The sequence below is a fragment of the Girardinichthys multiradiatus genome, chromosome 5 (genome assembly GCF_021462225.1).
Source record: "Girardinichthys multiradiatus isolate DD_20200921_A chromosome 5, DD_fGirMul_XY1, whole genome shotgun sequence".
Lineage (NCBI taxonomy): Eukaryota > Metazoa > Chordata > Actinopteri > Cyprinodontiformes > Goodeidae > Girardinichthys > Girardinichthys multiradiatus.
This window is the reverse complement of record NC_061798.1, coordinates 35,206,261-35,228,012: the sequence shown is the minus strand read 5'-3', so window position 1 is coordinate 35,228,012 and position 21,752 is coordinate 35,206,261. Positions and strand designations below refer to the sequence as shown.

Below are 21,752 nucleotides of genomic sequence, written 5' to 3'. Positions count from 1 at the left end.
CGCTCCGTCTTACAGCAGATCTGAAGAAGCGTCTGACTGAAGACACTCTGTTGTTGTAGGACAGTCTCATGAAGAGGATGCTCAGGGTTCTTCATAATGTTCTTCATTTTATGAAGAATCCTTCTTTCCACAATGATCTCCAGAGGTTCCAGAGGAGTCCCCAGAAGAGAGCCAGCCTTTTTTATCAGCTTGAGTTTTTTAAGTCCCTGGCTCTGATGCTGCTTCCCCAGCAGATGATGGTAGAAGAGATCACACTCTCCACAACAGACTTATAGAAGATATGCAGCATCTTGCTGCAAACACCAAAGGACCTAAGCTTCCTCAAGAAGTACAGTCTGCTCTGTCCCTTCTTGTAGATGGCTTCACAGTTGCATCTCCACTCTAGTCTGTTGTCCAGGTGAACACCGAGGTATTTATACTCCTCCACCACCTCTACTTCTTCTCCCATGATAGAAATAGTTTTTGACTTATTCCTGTTTCTCTTAAAATCTACAATCATCTCCTTTGTTTTAGTCACGTTCAAAATGAGATGATTGTTTCCACATCATGCCACAAAGCGGTCCACCACCTTCCTGTACTCAGCTTCTTGTCCATCTCTGATCCACCCCACAACTGCAGAATCATCCGAGTATTTCTGCAGATGACAGGAGTCTGTCTTGTATTGGAAGTCTGAGGTGTACAGAGTGAAAAGGAATGGTGAGAGTACAGTCCCCTGTGGTGCTCCTGTGCTGCTGACTACCTGGTTAGACTCACAACCCTTCAGTCTCACAAACTGTGGTCTGTTTGTCAGGTAGTCTTTGATCCAGGAGATTGTTGAGGCCTCCACCTGAGTCTTCTGGAGTGTCTGACAAAGCAAATCAGGTTGGATTGTATTAAATGCACTGGAGAAATCAAAGAACATGATCCTCACAGTGCTGCTGGCTTTGTCCAAATGACAGTGGGTTTGTTGAAGCAGGTGTATGATGGCATCTTCAACTCCAACTCCACAGTGATAAGCAAACTGAAGGGGGTCCTGATGGTTTACTGTTTGCTTACTCAGGTGGGCCAACAGGAGTCTCTCTAGGACCTTCATGATGTGAGATGTCAGGGCAACAGGTTTATAGTCATTGAAGACTGATGGGTGAGTTTTCTTTGGTACCGGAACAAGACAGGAGGTCTTCCACAACACCGGAACCTTCTTCTGGGCCAGGCTAAGGTTGAAGAGGGGCTGCAGAATCCCACAGAGCTGCTCTGCACAGGCCTTCAGGACTCTAGGGCTGACATGATCTGGACCTGCAGCCTTATTCCTATTCAGTCTCTCCAGTTGTCTCTTCACCTAACTTCTTGAGACACACAGGTGGAAGGGGGAAGCAAAGGAAGCATCAGCATCTTCTGATATGGTTGAAGGCAAACATGTAGAAGCAGAAGGGTCTAGGGCTGAGGTGGAAGATAAAAAAATGTGAGGTGTTACTGGACAGCTGTGGGTCCTGTGGGTCAAAGGAGGGTGGAATGTCTGTTTGGCTGTGAGCAGGAGAGGAGGATGCGAAGCTGGTTTCTGAACTGAACCTATTGAAGAATGTGTTCAGTTCATTGGCTCTGTCCAGACCTCCATCGGTCTGATCTTCTTTCTGCTTGAAGCCTGTGATCTTCTTCATCCCTGTCCACACATCTCTCATATTGTTTTGCTGGAGCTTGCTCTCCAGCTTCTTCTTGTACACCTCCTTGCTGTCTCTTATCTTGACTTTAAGTAGCTTCTGTATAATCCTCAATAATTCTCTGTCTCCCTCTCTGAAGGCTCTTATTTTCTTGTTAAGCAGGTCCTTCAGGTCACTGGTGATCCAAGGTTTGTTATTGGGGAAGCATCTCACGGTTCTGGTGGGGATGATGTTATCCACACAGAAGTTTATATAGTCGGTTACACACTCAGTCATGGCATTGATGTCCTCTCCATGTGGCTGGCACAGTGCGTCCCAGTCTGTAGCCTCAAAGCAACCTTGCAGAGCTTCTTCAGCTTCCTGTGACCATTTCTCACAGTCCTCTTTATTACAGGTTGTCTCTGAACAAGGGGCTTATATTTCGAGCAGAGAAAACCAAGATTGTGATCTGATTTGCCTAGAGGAGGTCGTGCTGTAGAGATGTATGAGTCCTTGACATTTGCATAAAACAAATCCAATGTTTTGTTTTCTCTGGTAGAGCAGCTGACAAATTGTTGAAACATTGGAAGTGTAGCAGAGAGTGAAGCATGGTTAAAATCACCAGAAATTGCCACATAAGCAATGGGGTTTTGTGTCTGTAGCTTAGCAACAACTGAGCTGATGGCATCACATGCAGTGTCAGCAACAGCAGAAGGTGGAACGTAAACTGTTACCAAAATAACACTGGTGAACTCTCTGGGTAAATAATATGGACGAAAACTTACTGCCAACAGTTCAATATCTGGACTGCAGAGATGACACTTCACAGTAACATGTCCTGGATTACACCATCTGTTGTTCACAAGTACTGCCAGTCCACCTCCTTTACATTTGCCGCTCCTCTTTAAATCTCTGTCTGCTCGTATGGTTAAAAAGCCCGGCAGAGGGACGCTGGAGTCGGGGATATGATCCTGCAGCCATGTCTCAGTAAAACACATAATACTGCATGCCCGGTACTCTGGCTGGGTCCTTTTGTAGGGCTTGGAGTTCATCCAACTTGTTTCCCAACGATCTCACATTGCCTATCATAATCGACGGAAGAGATGGTTTGAGCTTCCTCCTTCTCTCTCTTCTCTTAGCTCCTGCTCGGCATCCACGGCGTCTCCTTTTCAACTCATCAGGGATTTGGGGTTGTAGCTGAAGTATTATTTGAGCTTTTGAGATATTAATTAGCTGCTCCCGGTTATAAGAAACAACCCCGTTGCCATGGCAATGCATAATAACAAATGTCCAAAAATAGAAAGTATTAAGAAAAATCCTCCAAGCTGCACAGCATCCGACACTGGAGTGGACAGTCATACAAAAAAAATCAACCTCTTGTGGGAACTATTCCACAAGAGGAATAGTTCCCAAAAAAGAATAAATCAGAATCAAAAGTAACAGAGCTACTCCAACCTGCTGCCACCTTGAGCGGCGCAATTCTAGAAATCTCCTGTGTTTTACATGTGCAGAGCTTTGGTCCACCATGTGTTGTTTGTTAAAATGCTATATAAATAAACATGGTATGATATGGTATGGTATGTTCTTACCCAAGAAACGTTATGCTCACAAACAATACCTGCTGTAGCCTCAATGATCTGGTTGCTCACTCAGTTAGAGCTATCCAGTGCAGTTGATCAATCTTTCTTTACTGTTGGACAAACTGTTTTATACCTGTTCTTTAGCCTTAGATTGTGCCTTCCCCTAAAGCCAATATTACAGTTGTTTTATAATCCTAGGCCAAAAGACTGTTTGAGCTGGGTAAGGAAAAATCAGTCCTCCTCACCTATTTGTTTTTACAAAGTTTACACATTTTTCCTTTGTAGAGGATCTATGTTGCAATTTAGCAAAACAACATTTATTCAACAAACACTATATTGCCAAAACTATTTTGTCACACCTCCAAATTAGTGAATTTCTGTGTTACAATCACTTCCATGGCTGCAAGTGTAAAACGTTTGGTGTGGAGAACCTTGACTGGTCTGCACAGAGCCCTGACCTCAAACTTCTTGAACACCTTTGGGATGAATTGGAGCAGAGGCTGCAATCCTGGTTGTGTCATTTAACTATGAACACACTACTAAACCTTGTGGAAGCTGTTTACAGAATAGTAATAGTACAGAAAAGATGCTATTGTTGGGAACAGTCAGTCCATCAAGAAAATGGATCCAACAGATTAAGAATAAAATGTCATCAAAGTTGATGTAAATGTAAAAGTAGACAGACACATACTTTTGGCAATGTGGTGTATTTCCATTAAAAATATTTATTTCAAGAAAACAATTAGTTTTCTCTGTAAAACAATGTTTAGTTGTTGTCATCATCCACATATGGTAGTTTGTTTCTGCTTTAGAGAGGAGTGGCTCCAAAGGCTCTTTCTTGTGTCTGAACTATGTGTTATGAATTTGTATTTAGTGTAAATAATAAAACAAGTAGGACAGTTGTTTCACACTTCTTCAGATGTTATGGCTCTAATATATGATTATATTTACATTTTATTTGCTTTTAGTTTAGAAGTTCATATGAAATAAAATTGAAGTGGAAAAACCCAACTGTAAATTTTGCTTTCCAAGAAATAAGGCAATTCTTTTGTTTTTCTGTAAACTACCTGATGTTAGAATCTGTGCAACTGCAACATCGGCTCAATACCTCCTCTATACTATCAGAAGGCAGATAGTTGCCAGCTTAGAAACGCTCGATATCTTCCTACACCTGGACCCGCTCCTCTAAACCTCTTGCATCACCTGTGTAATCCAAACGTGTATGTGCATTCTGCAGCAGCTTTCTCTAACACTCCTCTAACTTCACATGTTACTATATTTGCTCAACACTTTTATTCTCCACCACATGTCCTAAGATCCAAAACAAACATTAGAAGGTACACAAACATCCATATAATTCTATTAATCCAACTGAACAGAGAGTAAAGCAAAGAATACAATTATTTTATTATGTAGCCCCTGATTAGAAACTTATCTGTTATTGTTGTTCTCAGTGACATTGGCTCAGAACTGATATTTCTGATTAGCCTTTTTTATTTGTCTGTCTTAATTCCAACAATAAATTATATAATTCAGTGTACTTCACACAGAGGTTTCTACAATCTCAAGGGCTCATGGTTAAACCAAACAGGAATGCATTCATGCTGTCTCTGCAGAGAACTCAGTGCTCTGTGTGTCAGTAAACACAGCATGTTTGTGCATACATATACTTGACTGTATGCAGTTATCTGTGTACACTGTAGTGTATTGCATGTCTGGCTGTGCTCCAAATTTCAGCGCTTATGGGCAGCTAATGTCCCTGGTGTGCCCTTGTTTACTTAATAACTACATATGGGAGGACAAGACGCGAGCCTTCGCCTACTTAAGCATGACACAACTTGAGGTTCTGACTCACTGTTCTCTTAATACCTCCTGCATTTTGGCTCTTTATTTCTCAGAAGCAGGAATACTTCTCATAGGCTGCAGCTTGTCGTTTAATCTTGAATCTTTGGACTTCATTCTGCAGATGTTCACCTGTTGATTAAAATTACATTTCTTTTCCCTGACATGACTAAACTGTTATCTCAGGCTGAACATCCATCCATCCATCCATCCATCCATCCATCCATCCATCCATCCATCCATCCATCCATCCATCCATCCCCAAACTCAACACAGAGACACACAGGACAAACATCCATCCATCCATCCATCCATCCATCCATCCATCTATCCCCAAACTCAACACAGAGACACACAGGACAAACATCCATCCATCCATCCATCCATCCATCCATCCATCCCCAAACTCAACACAGAGACACACAGGACAAACATCCATCCATCCATCCATCCATCCATCCATCCCCAAACTCAACACAGAGACACACAGGACAAACATCCATCCATCCATCCATCCATCCATCTATCCCCAAACTCAACACAGAGACACACAGGACAAACATCCATCCATCCATTCATCCATCCATCCCCAAACTCAACACAGAGACACACAGGACAAACATCCATCCATCCATCCATCCATCCATCCATCCATCCATCCGTCCATCCATCAATCATGCAGAAAGACCCTAGGCCGGGAGTCGAACCCAGAACCTTCTTGCTGCAAGGCAACAGTGCTTCAAGCTAAACCTTAAACAGGATATCCGTGTGGATAAGAGAGGAAGAATCTCTTGTGCAAATATAATAAATGCTTTTTTATCATCATGCTTACTTATGATGAACTCTCTCAGATTACAGTCTACTGGTTAGAAGTGTAACATTCATTTATTATAAATGTTAAATTTATTTTAGGCTATTAAAGAATTTTTAGAACCATTTTTCCTGGGTGGAATAATTATGCAAAATACAACTTTAAAAATGTCCAAAAATACATGCAAACAATTTAATGTACTGTGGATGTTGTCTAATCCACGCTTCTTAAAATGTATACATAGTGTCTCAGTTATATTCATACATCCTCTCTAAAATTTGGTTGAACTTCACTTAGTAAGTTGCAAATCCACATAACCATCTACCTTATTCAGGTTTACCATTTGATTGGTCTTCTTGGCCAAATTAGGAGAATTTATTTAAATTGCTTTGTTTCCTTCTTCAAATCTGGCCTTTGCTGTCAGGACCTCCCGTTAGCTTAATGTTTGACAGATTTTTCCATTCCAACGGTATTTGTGTTTGGGAACATTGTCCTCTTGGAGAACTCAATTGTTTTCAGGTTTTAACCATTTGACTCAAGCTGACTCTCTCAGATGAATTGAAATCAGTTGGGAAGCTTAGAAAGAACCAATGAACCATTAAGGATCAAGTCTACCATGAATGGTTTACTGCTTAAAACCACTTACCCTGTTAACAATAAAGCACATTTTTGTATTGTCATCGACAGATATGCTGCCAGCCAAGAAAGAATCCCCTGTCCTAAAACTTTCCCCTTCAACCTCAAATCATTTTGTAGCTACTCACATGAAAAGCGTAATGCCACCTGGAGAAACGTTTTATTGTCAGACAAGAAAAGATTGACCTATTTTGCCCAAACTGACAAGAAGTATGTTTGCAAGAGTCAAGGCAAGGCATTTAAACCTAGGAACACTGTGTTAATTGACAAGCACAGTGGTGGCAGCATCATGGTGTGGGGATGTTTTGTTGCCAGTGGTACTCGTGGGTTATGTCTGGTGAATCAAATAAAGGAGAATGAGGACTATCTCAAATCAGCAGCTGCATGTGATACAAAATTATTCATATGAAGATCTTGCATCGAACATGCATTACCCCATACAAACTATATAAAATGAACCCTCAACTGTCAGAACTGTGCTGGCATGGATGTGGAAAGAAAGGAACTCTTATACATATGTTGTGGATAGGCCCGCATGCAAGGAGGTTTTGGAAAGGAGTTAATAATTGTGGGGGAAAACATGACTATGCCCTGAGGTAGGCTTGTAGGGAGCAAAGGTGGACTGTGAAAAGCAACAATTAATAACATTGGCATCTCTCTCTACGAAGAGGATTATTTTGATGAACTGGAAGGTGCGAAAAGACAAGCGCTTACTATGAATAATTGGCTAAAAGATTTTATAGAATGAATAACGATGGAACGTGTGGCCTCAATATTACAAGGCTACCAGAGAAAAGAGCTTGATCTTGATGGATACTGGCCACTTATTAAATAAAATATTTAAGTGAAAGAAATGCGCCACAACAATCATTGTGATGATAAAGCCAGCATTGGATATGAGTATGACTATATACTGAATTTATAAATTTATAGGAAAGAAGTTAAACCCCATTGCTTGAAACATTGCGTTTCAAGCAAAGTGATATATATGGAAACTGGAGTTCCTTGTAAAATGTCTGTGTATTATATGTTTATGTAAGTTGTAACAATTAAAAAAAGTCAGCACCTGGTTTTTGTACCAACAATAAAATGATCCAAAAAAAGTAAACATTCAAAACTTGTTTATAAATGAATTAAACAGTCTTCTGAAATGTCCTTTCCAAAGAATCAAACCTCAAACGTCTTGAAAATATGTGGACTATGCTTGGAAGCTGGGACCTTGCCAAGAAACCAACCAATTGAAATTAACTGTTCTAGTACAGCAAAAAACATAATCTAATATCCAGCCAGAAGTAAGCCAAAAGCGTTTTGATAGCTGTGTGGTCAAAGTGCAACATGCTCAAAAATTAAGAATTTGAGGCAATCCACCATACACTAATTGTTGTGCATCCAATTCTTGTTTTCTTAAATTATTGCAGTTTATTCCATCCTTGAAAGAGAGCTGTTCAAATAAATCATAAATAAATGCATCTTTATGATGAGTACATGCAATCTTCTAACTGGATCTGAACATCTAAATCTATATCAATATCTATATCTATATAGTCTTGTCTTAGTCTTAGCAACCATGTATAATTTTCTTCATCATTCTACATCTCTCTCAGTTGGTGAAGGAAAAAACCTCATACCCATGGACCCCAATGGCCTGTCTGATCCGTATGTCAAACTCAAGCTCATGCCAGATCCTAAGAATGAGACCAAGCAGAAGACGAAAACAATCCGCTCCAACCTCAACCCTAAATGGAACGAGACCTTTGCTTTGTGAGTACCTTTTACCCACTGTCTTCTATATGTTCTGTCATACATTAGGCTACATTGCAGTGTAAACTGAATATCAGGAAGGCTGATATTACTGTTGTTTTTGCCTTTTTCCTCCATAATGGTCATAATGTGCTTTTCAGCAAGCTGAAGCCTTCAGACAAAGATCGCAGGCTGTCTGTAGAAGTGTGGGACTGGGATCGAACCACCAGGAATGACTTCATGGGAGCCCTTTCCTTTGGCGTGTCGGAGCTCATGAAGTCTCCTGTCTGTGGCTGGTAATGTTGACATTCTTAATTATCACTTACTTAAATTGTGAAGTATGATATTAAATTAGAAAATAAGTTTGAATCCTTTAGCCATAAAACCCACACATAAAATAAATCCTCAGAGATATTGCTCAAACAAAGAATAAAATAATTGTTTATGGAAAGTGGCTTTACCACTTAAGTTATTTAAGTTATTTCTATTTGCAAGATAAGAGAATGATAAGAGAGAAAGACGATTTTTGGTTGGCTTTTCTTAAATTCATGCACTAAGATTAATATTCCTCTTAACCGTTTGTAAAAACCCAGGTGATGATGTCATTGCTTTATATGTTTCTGGTAGATTAAGTTGATTTGGAGACATATCTGTGGATGTTTTTAGAGCAGCACCTTACCACAGTGCTACCCTGTGTGATTTGTTGGACCTCCACAAGTCTGGTACATCCCTGGGTGCAATTCCAAGATGCCTGAAATTGCCATATTCATCTGTTCTGCTGTCTATCAAAATCAGTCATTGGACAAGAGGCAGGGTACATACTTGACAGGTTGCCAGTCCATCACTAAGCAACACAGAGACAAACAACCATGCATGCACACACACTCATACAGTACCTAAGGACAATTTAGAGAGACCAATTATTATGTTAAATGAGTGTGGTAAGAAGGCAGAGTGCCCAGAGAGCACCCACATATGCTCAGGGAGAACATGCAAGCCCCATGCAGGAAGACCCTGGCTGGGTTTCGAAGCTGGTGCTAACAGCTGCCCCACTGTGCAGCCCTGTTGTTATATGGTGTATTTAAATATTTGTTTTCATATGTTTAACTATAATATTAATAAATCATTTCAACAAATCTTCCCTTCATGCCTGAATATAATTAACAACCTATTATTATCAGAAATTTTGCCATAACAAAACTGTGGTGGTTAAATATTCCCTTTTACTGGAAGTTATGTTTGCATCTAGTTTGATTTGTTTTGAAGCTATTGTTTTCTAAGTGACTATATCAAAGACAAGAATTGCCATTCAAGATCAGTGGAAGAATAAATAAGAAAAGCAAAAAGACTGATGAAAGATGAAAAATCACCTGCTGATTTTTTAATCTGACAATTATTTTCTTTGTGTTTTCCTTGCATGTGTCCCTCCTGTTGGTTTTTCCTCCTTGTTTTAGGTACAAGTTATTGTGTCCGGAGGAGGGAGAGTACTACAATGTTCCCATCTCAGTGGAGGATGATGGTAATGAAGAATTAAGGCAGAAATTTGAGGTGAGTGTGGCAATAAAATAATCACACTTTTGCTTTAATGTTAGTTATGTGTTTTATTATTATTCGTATGACCCAGTGTGTTGTGTTTGTCATTTAACTTGTAAATATTTTTGTCCACAAATTATTCTGGGTGTGACCTATGTTACATAGGATATAGGGTAAAGTATATGATGAAATTAGCACAGAAAGTTAGGATGTTTGTGTTTGGTTGATTATTTGCAAGTAAAATGCACACTGGTTTAGCAACCAATGCCGAACGGCTTATTCTGCTCGACTCTTGTTTGGTGTTTTTTATGGGATTAGATGATTGAGATTTAAAGAAACAAGACATTCTGACAATTTAAAAAAAATTTATTTAACAAACCGGTGTCTCAGTAGTGTATGGAAGAACAACATTCAGCCACAACATCTTGGCACCTACTACTCATGCTGATCACCTGCTTGGTCACACACTGGTGTGGGATGGCATCCCATTCTTCAACTAGTAGTTGTCACAAGCCAATGAATGTGGATTTGTTGGTCACTCTTGCAGCTAATCTCCGTAGCTGTGGGGTGGGAGCGGCTCATTCCACCGGCCTGGACGGACTGCACATTACTGCTGTGGCCACGGTGCTGCGTTCCCGTTGTCCTTCCTTCATGCTGGGAAAACCGCTCCACTCTGCGTTGTAGAGACACGGTCTCAGCTGGGAACTCACTGGAACACAGTTGCTTCTGTAGGCTTCAGAAAGAAAGTCAAGCCATGCTTGTACCTTAATTACCCCCGTTTGTGAATGAATACCAGACACACAAACAGCAATTTAATCCTACTTAACTTTGTGCATACGATCGCGTGATCGTTTGACATTCTTGGATCCAGTTTGAAGAGTTATGTCTGTTTGCCAGCAGAGACATTAGTGTGCGTGCCTTTCCTGTCTGGTTCCCGTATGGGATCTGCATGGAAAGAGGCCACAATGTTGGAGCACAGTGGTTTTGTTCAGCTCTGACTCCTCCTTTTCCTGCCTGAGCTGGAAGTAGGTTAATGTGATTTATTTTGAAAGTTCCAAAAGAGATCAAACTGGCCTTTAAATGTTGGAAACCCAAACTGGACCCAACAACTCACAGCATGCACAAACTGATCCCAAAAGTGCTTAGTAGGATTACAGTCAGGATTGCAGGCAGTCCATTTTATTCTCTCCTCTCAATTCTGGTGGTAATTTCAGAATCTCATCTTGTTATCTTTGCATTGAGATAACCTCCAATCATGACAACCCTAGTTTTTCCATTGAGGGACATGGTGCCCTACACCGTTGTACTGTCTTCACCGAAATGTGTTTAGCATTGCCAGAGAGAATTTGGCAAGTTTTTCATTGGGCGCAACTCACATACTCAACTCTGCTGCTCAAATCACAAATGAATTTTCCTTACAAACGTGGCAACATTTAAAGAAGAAGGAATAAAAAGGATTTTCAATGATATAATGTTTATTTCCAAAAGCTTTGTTGCAACAAAGAAAAAAATGACCAAATACAGATTTTCTTACTTTTTGTGCTAAGTTTATTTTTTTATTAGTTCACTGTTAGTCGTGCAATATTTGTCAGCTTTAATAAAAGTTATTTTTATCCAGATTAGGTTTACAGTAGGCCCAATTTTCAGGCTCCTTCATGGTTGATCTAACTACCCTGAGCTCAAAAGTATGCACAGGACAGTTATCAGATTGTCACGTACACTGCTGAGCACCACAGCTGTTAACTTAATCACCATGTGACAGCTGCAGCTTGGGTTGTTCTTACACAGCTTATTGTCTCTTTCATACTCTTTGAGGAATTTGTTTCCACTGTGGTCTTATTTGTTGTGTGTTTAATACAAAAATTAGCTCTTTGTTTTAACATTCTGTGTTCCAATTTGGAGTATAGCAGCACATCTCCTTTTTCTGCTGCCTTTTAGTCAACAATGTGATTTGTTTTGGCAAAGACACCTTGTTGCCATATAGATTATATCATATTTTACTACCAGGAATACCTGTTTCAAAGACAGTGACAGCAAAAGATCTAATGAAGGTTATATAATGATAACCATGGAATTTGTCAGTTTCCTCAATTGGATTTTTTAGTTCAAGAAAACAGCATCTAAATTAATCCTTGCTTATCCAGTGTGCAGTGGCATGCACAGTGAAGTATCACTGACTGCTGTATTGTGCATATCATTGCTGGTAATCCTGTGAAAATATTGTCTAAAACAATCAAGCATAACTTTTTGTAGATTTTTTGTCAGCTTTCAAAAAACAGATATTTACAGTTTTACAATTTAGCCTTTGGAATCATAGAATGGAATCATGCATCATAAGCTGTTATAATGTGTTGCTTTTGGGTTACTTAATATGGCTTCACTGTAACTCTTCTCTTTCTATACTATTTGAAAGCCCCAAATTCCTCTACTTACCTTTCCAAATCACCTTCCAAAATCATCTAGTTTGATTTAATTAGTCTGTAAATTTGGTCAAAAGTGCCATAGTTCAAAGCAGTTAGTAAATCTTTGCTTGAAGCCTCCCAAAAGTGCCTATCTGCTGGCATTCTTCATATGTGCTACATATTTAAATACTTCTGTAAAACCATCACAGTGTTTCAGGCAGCAATATCCAAACCCAAATTTGCTTCTAAAGATACGTTTTGCGCAAGATATGTTCACCTAAAAGGAATTGTATTAGGTTTAGGTGTAGTAATTAATGCCAAGAAAATATTGTAAAAAGAGTAATAGTAAGGCAGTTTGGACACTAAAAGTTTCAAAGTCCCATGTTATTGTTAAATAAGATCATCGTTTTGTATATAAATGTTAGTATAATATGATAAGACCAACTGGGCATTTTCAGTTCAAAGTTTTGATCGCTTTCCTGTCAGAGTTTAACTGCTGGTTTCTTCTCTGTTGATTTACTCTGCTTTGTACTTTAGCGGAATTAAATTCTAAGGCCGGAGGTAATTTTACAAGTTATCTATTTTGTTTCCTAACATATATTAAAATCCATGTCACAAGCCATTACGGTATGTTACAGTGACTTGCAAAAGTATCTAAATCCTTTGAACTTTTCCACATTTTGTCATGTTAAAACCACACATTTTAATGTATTTACTTGGATTATACAAGATACACCAACATTTTGCAGTCTGAAAAGTAGCCCCCTTGAGTCAATATTTTGTAGAAACACCTTTAAATGCAATTAAAGCCTTTTAATTAAAGTCTTTTAAGGTTTGACTTTACCAACTTTGTCTATATAGAAACTGAAAATTTTCCTATTGTTTCTTTGTAAAACTGCTCGATATAAACATCTGAAAAGCAGTTTGGATTTAAGTCAGAATTTTGACTGGACCATTCTAACACATTAATATGCATTGAACTAAACTAGCCCATAGTAGCTTTGGCTGTACATTTTGGAAGGCAACTGTTGGAAGGCAAACCTAGCCCTAGTTTCAAGTCTTCTTATTAACTTGCCATTTATTTAGTTCCCCTCATCTTCCCATCAACTTTGCCCAACATCCTGTTCCTGCTGAAGATAACGCTATTTTTCTACCACACAGAGCATTTTGCATGTAGGTAAAACATTTCAGTTTTGGTCTCATCTGAGCAGCTTCTTCCACATGTTTTCTGTCTCCTACAAAGCTTGGATACTGAATACAAATGCATGCCACATTTTTAAGATTTTATAAAAAAACAAAACAAAAGCATTGTATGCTGACCTCTTTACCTTACAAATTTACCCTACGTTGTGTCCATCTATTGCATAAAACCCCAGTAAAATACATTGTAGTTAGTGTCTTTTGCATGACAATAGATGAAAAGTTTAAGCGGTATGGTACAATATAACCTAGCTGACGCTCAGTTTATTGAACTCCTAATGTCGTGGAAAACTTCTCTGTCGTCTTTCTTCTCTTTTCTTCTCATAAATCTCTCTGTGGTTTCTCAGTTTTTCCCCCCCTCTTAGCTTTCTGCTCTCCCCTGTGTCCACGGTGAGATCTACCGAATACTGTACAGCCTGTGTCACATGTTCATATTTAATGCAAGAGTTTCTCTCTTCCTTTCTTCACGTCTTGCCCTCCTCTCAGGACTGCCAAAATAACTGTAATTTGAAGGTAGCCCTCTCCCCTCTCCTTTCCTGCTCCCCATATCCGCTCACAACCCCTTTCTTTCTTTGTCTCATCTTGTTGTAATAACATGTTGCCTCATTTATCCCCACATTGTTATTGGTATGTGGCTCCATGCTAAAGTGAATTGATCCAGTTAACCAACAACATGTTTCTAACATGCAATGTTTGGACATTTTATTGAAGTAAAAAAATAAATAATTGAATACCTAATTGAGTATGCAGTCACTTTCGGTATTTATTTTTTTGTTGGTGATTCTTTGTGTTGTTTGTAAAATGATTGTGTGTTAGCCCTGACAGTGAATTTGTACTAATTTATGTTTCTGCATGATTTTGTATTTTGTCTGTCTTGTAATTCATGTCCTCCTGCTTTCATCATCTACTGATTAAATGTATTTGACAGTTTATCTAACCCTAAAATATGCTTATGATTTGTCAAGCAATGTCTTTGTTTTAGATTCAGACATATTCTTGTAGCTTTAAGTAAGTAATGAACAGTGAGTAAAACTATTATTGAATAAGTTCATTTCATTTATGTGTGGATTACTTGGCTTGTTGCCGGCATCTGGTGTGAATTTTATGTCAGTAGAAATAGTCAAAATATCTTTGTCAAGCAAAAATGCTGACATGTTTAATACCCTTTTTTTTTCTTGTAACTTGTTCATGACTAGTTCACCAGAGTATAGAAGTAATTTTCAAATAAACCAATAGAGAGAAATTTCACGTGTGACCACAAGATGTCATCAGTGGACTGAAATGTTTTAAAGCATTATGAGTGTGAATGGGCTTGTTTTTTCATACATAAAATTTCCATTTAACACCAACTCTTTTTGTCAGTCTTGAAAGACATCATAGCTTTCTTCCATGCGTTTGAAGTGTTTGCTTTAATAAAATATGAGACATAGCAGTAGAACTTTAAGATTGCTCCGGTTTCTGCAATAGAAAGTCCATCTACTTTTAAGGTACAGTATATCTCTTGAGTTCATTGCTTTAAAGGTTAAGTTAGAAGGTTTCGTTTTTTGTTACTATTAGTCCTTGTTAATTATTTAACTTATATTTAATACACATTGATGTGGGTGTTGGCCATTCTGCTTTTAAAGTATTTTTTCATCAAATTCTCATATTTTGATGTGAAGAAAAAAGGTTATATCTCTCCAACAAATAGTGTCTTTTAACAGGAGCTTTCTCAGAGGTATTTTGGTCACTATAATCTCATATATACAGTTAAAAATAGGGGTTATATAAAATTCTCAGAATAATAATTAAATTTAACATGAAACGTAACCTTTTTTGTTTATTTACTCATGTAATTCGCCAGAAATGCTTAACTAACACGATTATTAACCTCATACACAGTAGTTAAGTACAAGGGTACAAAATGGCTTGTTTAAAGATATGAAATGGAAGTAGAAAGGAAAAACATGGGAATGTGTAGGTAAGAAATCACTGTACAAATTACAAAGGTGCAAATGAACCTAGAGCTCTGTGATACAAACATTTTATTAAACATTTTAGTCTTGCTTAAATTTGATGAAATCTGATTGCTCATTGCATTGCTTTAATAACCTTGCATAATGCTTTTTTCCACAACAGCTAACTGCCCAATACTTTAAAAACAAAACAACAAAGAAAATTGAGAGAAACAAAACCTAAAAAAGAGGTTTTTTACATTTGTTTTTTTGCTTTACAATATTTACACCAGATGTGGGGTGTAAAAAATATCCTGTATATAAAAGTAACAACAGGTTGTAAAAAGCCCTACTTTGACATGATCTGTGAACAAATGCAATTTACATGTTAACATATTAGGTTGAATAATGATGCTGCACATTATGAGCATCACGTAGATAGTTTCTTATGACATGGCCGTAGCATTTCACCACATCTAGCCCATCAAGTAACTTACAAGACAATTACCCACCATGCAACTAGGCTAACAATCATTTAGTTTCTTGGAAAGATCATCCTTATTCATAAACATAAAAATTTTTTATGTTCAAGATGGACTTCCCTTGCCCCTTAATCATTTGCTTTATAATTTGGCTTGCGTTTGCTCACTAGTGTACAATGTGAGTCAGTCCCTTGGGCTCCCTTCTCCCTGTGGTTGCAGGACCAAGCGGATGTGGAAGAGCCTGATCAGGTGCGTCTGACTGGAGGAAAGTAAGGCAGCTGAGCACTTGGCCTGGCCAGGCTTGTTTCTTTGACTTAAAGCTCACAGGCGTGCTGTGATGTGGTGTGGTTGCTCCACTTTGTGATTTTCTGCTGCTATAGACAGACAGTAGTGGTTACTATTACCAAACTAAGCTTGTGCTTCTTGGCACAATATCAATCTGATTTTGGTAAAAATATAATAGCTGTTTTTTCATTACACTGTAACACTATGTTCTTTAGCGGATCCATATCTAATGCATTTTTCTGCCTGTAATTATAGAAAGGTATAGACAAGCGCGCATGAATAATGGTTATCAGAGATTTCCTAAGTAGAATATTTTTATTTTAACACTTTTTAATAAGTTGCTTTTACTTACTGTGCTGGAAACCTAGAGTGCTGGAAAGGGTTCAACTTCCCAGAAATGGTTACATAGATAGATGACGTTATTTTTGAAAATGAGATATCACCTAAAACTTAGATGATGTGTCATATGTCTGGTGTAATATGTCGTTGGCTGCAGCATGATTTTTCTGTGCTCTGATTGGGTAAGACTGTAACCTGGACATGATTATGCTGATTGGTGCTTTTGTGATGAAAGTAACAAGGAACAGGTTTTCTTTTGCATTTGCTTGTTGTCTCTAGTTCTGATTGTCAATTATTATTATTATAATAATTAATTATTTTCATCATAGTGTGCCGTAGCTTTCTGCAGAGCTTTCTCAATCATTTATCCTGCTGGGCAACTGAGCATGACATGGCATGTATGAAATGCACAGAAGATTGTCTGTTTTTGCAGGATGGTTTTAAAGATGCACTAGGCTTGCATTTTGGTGGGCAAAGCACAGTGTGGCATCCTTTCCCTCATATTTGAACCTGGAAAACATGTTTCTCTTATTGTGGTTACAGACCATCACTGCAATTTAAATGTCTTATGTTGATATGTCTTCATCTCTTTGCACCCTTCATCTTGACACACTGACAGTTTTGTGATTTTGCATTTTGCATGTGGAGTTTTAGACAGAAGCACATGTGTTTTAAATGAATAATGACTATATCTAGCTTTTCTGGGTTAAAATCATTGAGCAACATGCATATTTTAAGAACAGGAACTCTTATGCTAATGCTTGCAGGACAGTGTTTGGAATTTTTACTCTACATCAACGATTTTGTCCGGCTTAATAGTATGTCTAACTTTAAACTGTATAGATGATGTTCGGGTCAGATAAAAGAATTCTGAGACAGTTTCTTTGTCTCCATTACGGCACCCGTCCTATGTGTAATCTGCCAGTAATGGCGAACACAACCACAAAAGATGATGCTCCGTTTATCATGATTACTAGCGGGCACAGTTTTGTCTGGGTTGAATGCATCAATTATTCTCTCTAAAATGTTTCTTTTGGTCATTGTGGCCAAAAGGCTCTGTCTGATCTGACAAAGTAAAGCTTTCCTACAGGCGCATGTGGTTAGCTTCAGACTTTGGTCAGACTTAAAGGTGTCGTTTTAGTACAGGATTTTAAATAACTGCTTCCAAGTTCTAACATTTTTGTTGAGTAAAGAGTGAATATAGATTTCCATTAGTTTTAAGTTTAATGCTGACCAAAGCATTTATGGTGTTTTGATTACATTAGTCAATAAGCCATTAGTGGCATCTTAACTCCTCTTTCCGGTCTGTCCAAATTGGCTTAACTCCCTTTTATAGATAGATAATAATTTAATACTTTTGGAATATGCAGCTGTTAGAATTTTACCCTAAACAATATTATGACATGATTCACTTTCTTACAAGACATCTTAGTTTCTTATACTTAGCATTCTGCTACCCATGCTTCTATTTAAAAGTATGTTAAATTATTCTATCCCAGAAGGAGAAAAACCACAAAACATATTTTAGAACCTAGTACCATTATGATGTTCGCTTTCAAGATAATGTGTAGTGCCATGTATAAATGAGTTTAATTTGTCAAGAGTAGATGTTCACTAAAACCAAATGGCCCCTAAACCTTTACATCAACACACAATAGAAGAAAGCTTCTTATTTGAGATAATAATAAAGAAAACTACATCACTGTTGGAGTCTTACTCTAGAGTGATTCAATCATGTCTGGAGCTATATTTTTGGTTTTCATTTATCTATTTGCTATAGTTTCTTAAATATTATGCTCCTCCAACACACACAAGCACACACATGCATCGATGCACAAATGGTTGAAGGTCATACAAACACAAGTTACTATAACATCTATGTGGCCTGCCTACTTTGATGCTGGATCCAGTCTAGATTTTAATGACGTCAATCATGCAATTATGATTGCATGCGATTCTGTCTTTAGAAATCTTTCTTGTGGAGCAAAACTAATGTGGCACATAAAGGCAACCAGCTTTTCTATATGGTATGTCAGAAATGCAGCAACAGGACATGTGAAAAAAAAACGTACATTCATTTTTTGCATTATATCTGATCATTAGCGTTTTGCTTCACAATAACATGTGGTGTACCATTTTTATAACAGACTTAAAAAAAACCTAAGCTATGTATTTCCCTATGACAATATCATTTTATAAGTGTATGAATTAATCATGCTGCACATAAGCTCCATAAAACAATGGCACCAATGAGTCATTTCATGCCTTTAATTTTGAAATCTGCTGATCATCCAGTATATTGTGGTCATGAATGAACAGAAAGGAACGGTTTTGATCAAAAGTTTATATTTCGCAGCCATCAACAGGAATAAAGTTAATTTTAATTGGTTGGTCTTCAGGCTACACGGTGGCGCAGTTAGAAGTACTGTTGCCTTGTAGCAAGACTCCCGGCCGGGATCTTTCTGCATGGAGTTTGCATGTTCTCCCTGTGCATGAGTGGGTTCTCTCCGGGTACTCCAGCTTCCCCATAGTCCAAAAACATGACTGGTTGGTTAATGGGTCTCTAAATTGCCCTTAGGTGTGAATGGGTGTGTGCATGGTCGTTTGTGCTGTATGTTGCCCTGCGATGGACTAGCGACCTGTCCAGGGTGTACCCCGCCTCTCGCCTGTAGACCGCTGAACATAGGCACCAGCGTGACCTAGTATGGAAGAAGCGGGTATATAAAGTGGATGGATGGATGGTTGGTCTTCTAGCATGGGCCCAGCCTTTAAGCATAGTCTAAACATTTTCAAGAGGGTTTGGGTCAGGTCAGATGGGAAGGCCATTCCAGAAGCTTAATGTCAGCCTATTTGACCATTTCAAAGCCAGTTTTAGTGGCTACTGGGAAAACCTATTGTGTCCAAGTTTCAAACATCTTGATTTGAAGTAAAGTTGAAGTACCATCTAACTTTGCACAATGTACCAGTACCATTAGCAGTGAAACACCAGCATGATGCACCCACCACTATCCTTGGCAATTGGAACAGATTTCTTAGGTTTGACTGCCTCATTTTTTGTAAATTCACAAGCAAACCACTGTTCATGTTCACCCAGGCCTTTTTTATTTTATTTTTGCAATTCTATGTTGTATAATCATTCAGCCCTGTAAAAAAAATGGTAAGAATAAATTGTTCAAAGCCTCAAAATATGATGATATTTGTGCCTGTGATGAGTATGATATATTAACTTCTGACTGAAACTGTGGTGTGAATGAATTTAGAGAAACAAGATATCATATTTATTTTCATGAAAGCAAATGAAAATAAATTATATTTTGGAGTTTTGTTATATTTATGTGAGGAAGTTGCCACAAAATAGCTTCTTCAATCACTGTTGCATGCTGCCGTTTTTGTTATGTTGAGAACGTTAAGCTATCAGACACCTTGTCTTTTGTGTCCTGAGTACAGAAAGCCAAGTTAGGCCCTGGAAAGAAGATGATCACAGAGACAGATGATAGCCGTTCCAGCAGCTTTCCTTCCAACAGTCTGGACCAGGTCAAACTCAGTGATTTCACCTTTCTGGCTGTCCTGGGAAAAGGCAGCTTTGGCAAGGTGAGAAAGCACCATCAACTCAAAAATAAAGAAACCCTGTTGGAATTTCTGTTAACTTGCCAGTACAAAGATTATACAACAATCTTTTCACTACCCTTTCCACTTTTGTTCCTTATAAGGTTATGCTAGCAGAGATGAAGGCCACAGACGAGCTTTATGCCATTAAGATCCTGAAGAAGGATGTGGTGATCCAGGATGATGATGTTGAATGTACAATGGTAGAGAAGAGAGTCCTGGCCCAAGAGGACAAGCCACCCTTTCTCACGCAGCTCCACTCGTGCTTCCAGACTGTGGTAGGTAAAATGCCTCTGGATGTACATCCGAACAATTCACATTAGGTTAGGTCAGGTCAAATTAATTCAGAAGAGCCTTTTAGCTAAATAAATTAGTCATAGATGACTTTAGAGGGTAGTAGAGGGTATATGTGACAGGTTTAAAAAACAAAAACGTACACTAAAACAAGCCCAATTTTTGTACCTGCTATGGGATCCAGAGATACATGTAATTGTCTATAATGTACTCAGCCTATTGGGGTTATACGACTCCTATGAATATATGACTCCAGCAGGAGGTCACTACAATTTCTTTGGTTTTATCAGGGGTGAGGGTTTTTCAGAATTACATATGAGATTATTTCTCCATAATTCATGAAACTATTTAGCTACCAAAAGAAATAAACTAATACACAATGGCTTAGGGACATGAGTACAAACTGATCTATTTATGGATATAAAAGTAGAAAAGGCTAATAGAGGAACTTTGAGATAGGAACATGAACTGACCTGAGCCAGGAATTAACTCACATTTAGAGGTAAATCTTGTAAAGTTCTCCCAATGTTTGCCGATGGTTAGATTATTGTCTTGAAACTCCTAGATTACCTTCATCATAACTAAAGAGAATAAAGGTTGGAAAAGTATCTTATCCCTTATCTTGCCATGAAAGCTGTTGTATTACAAAATGCACGTTATGTGGGTCTATTATTAAACATTAAAAATGTTGGTTATTTTGGGGAACATCAAATCTTGCCTTATCTATGAAGTATGTTTGATGCTTTAGATATGCCCCCTTTCAGAATAGTGCATTTATTTAGATGAATGATGTAGACTTTACATTATTCTGCTGTGGCATTGCCAGTGACCAATACGTTTGCCATGAGGTCACTGTCTCGTGTTATTTGTTAATTTTTCATGCTTAGCTGACCATATGGGAATTCAATTTTAATGCTCTATGAGATCCCCCAAGTTGTCACATAAATATTACCTGAATTAATCAAAAGTAGGTTCTGCCATCAGTTTCATTTTCAAATTCAGGTATCTAGCATGCCACCAAGTCACCCAATTAACAGCGCATTTTTTGACATGTCTAAAACGTAAGTGGCAACCTTACTTTGTTGGTGAATAAATTGTGTATGCTAGAGTGTGAAATACATAGGAATACAATACCGGATTGTTTTTCTTATTGTTTTCCTACACCTTTGTAATGAAAGACAAGCATGCAATAGTGTGACATGGGTATTCCAAACAAATTACAATATTCTTTTTTTGATGAATAATTGAGTGTTACAGCTTTCAAATAATTATAACAACAGTAATGCTTTTGCTGAGGATGAGGTTGCATGTTTTTGAGAGTGATTCTATCTGTGGTCTGCAGATTGAATCCCCCCTTTTTGTGGTCAATTAAAGAGAGAGACGAGAAATTGAATTTCTGAGGTGCAAATATTCAGTGAAGGTGTATAAATAAACCTAAAGGCACCATTATTTCAT

At 38.1% G+C, this 21,752-nt stretch overlaps 1 protein-coding gene across 3 annotated transcripts in view; it reads left to right on the top strand.

Annotated features, from left to right (window-relative positions):
- Positions 1–21,752, top strand: part of LOC124867838 (protein kinase C alpha type) — a 196,970-nt gene that overhangs the window by 128,526 nt on the left and 46,692 nt on the right. Inside the window, exons 6-11 of one of the 3 annotated variants that reach the window (XM_047364478.1) lie at positions 8,087–8,243; positions 8,384–8,518; positions 9,677–9,770; positions 15,993–16,022; positions 19,845–19,988; positions 20,108–20,281. In XM_047364478.1, coding sequence (XP_047220434.1) covers positions 8,087–8,243; positions 8,384–8,518; positions 9,677–9,770; positions 15,993–16,022; positions 19,845–19,988; positions 20,108–20,281 — 734 coding nt within the window. Of the gene's footprint in view, positions 1–8,086; positions 8,244–8,383; positions 8,519–9,676; positions 9,771–13,843; positions 13,871–15,992; positions 16,023–19,844; positions 19,989–20,107; positions 20,282–21,752 lie in introns of all 3 variants that reach the window. The other 2 variants (XM_047364480.1, XM_047364479.1) reach the window with 2 other exon arrangements.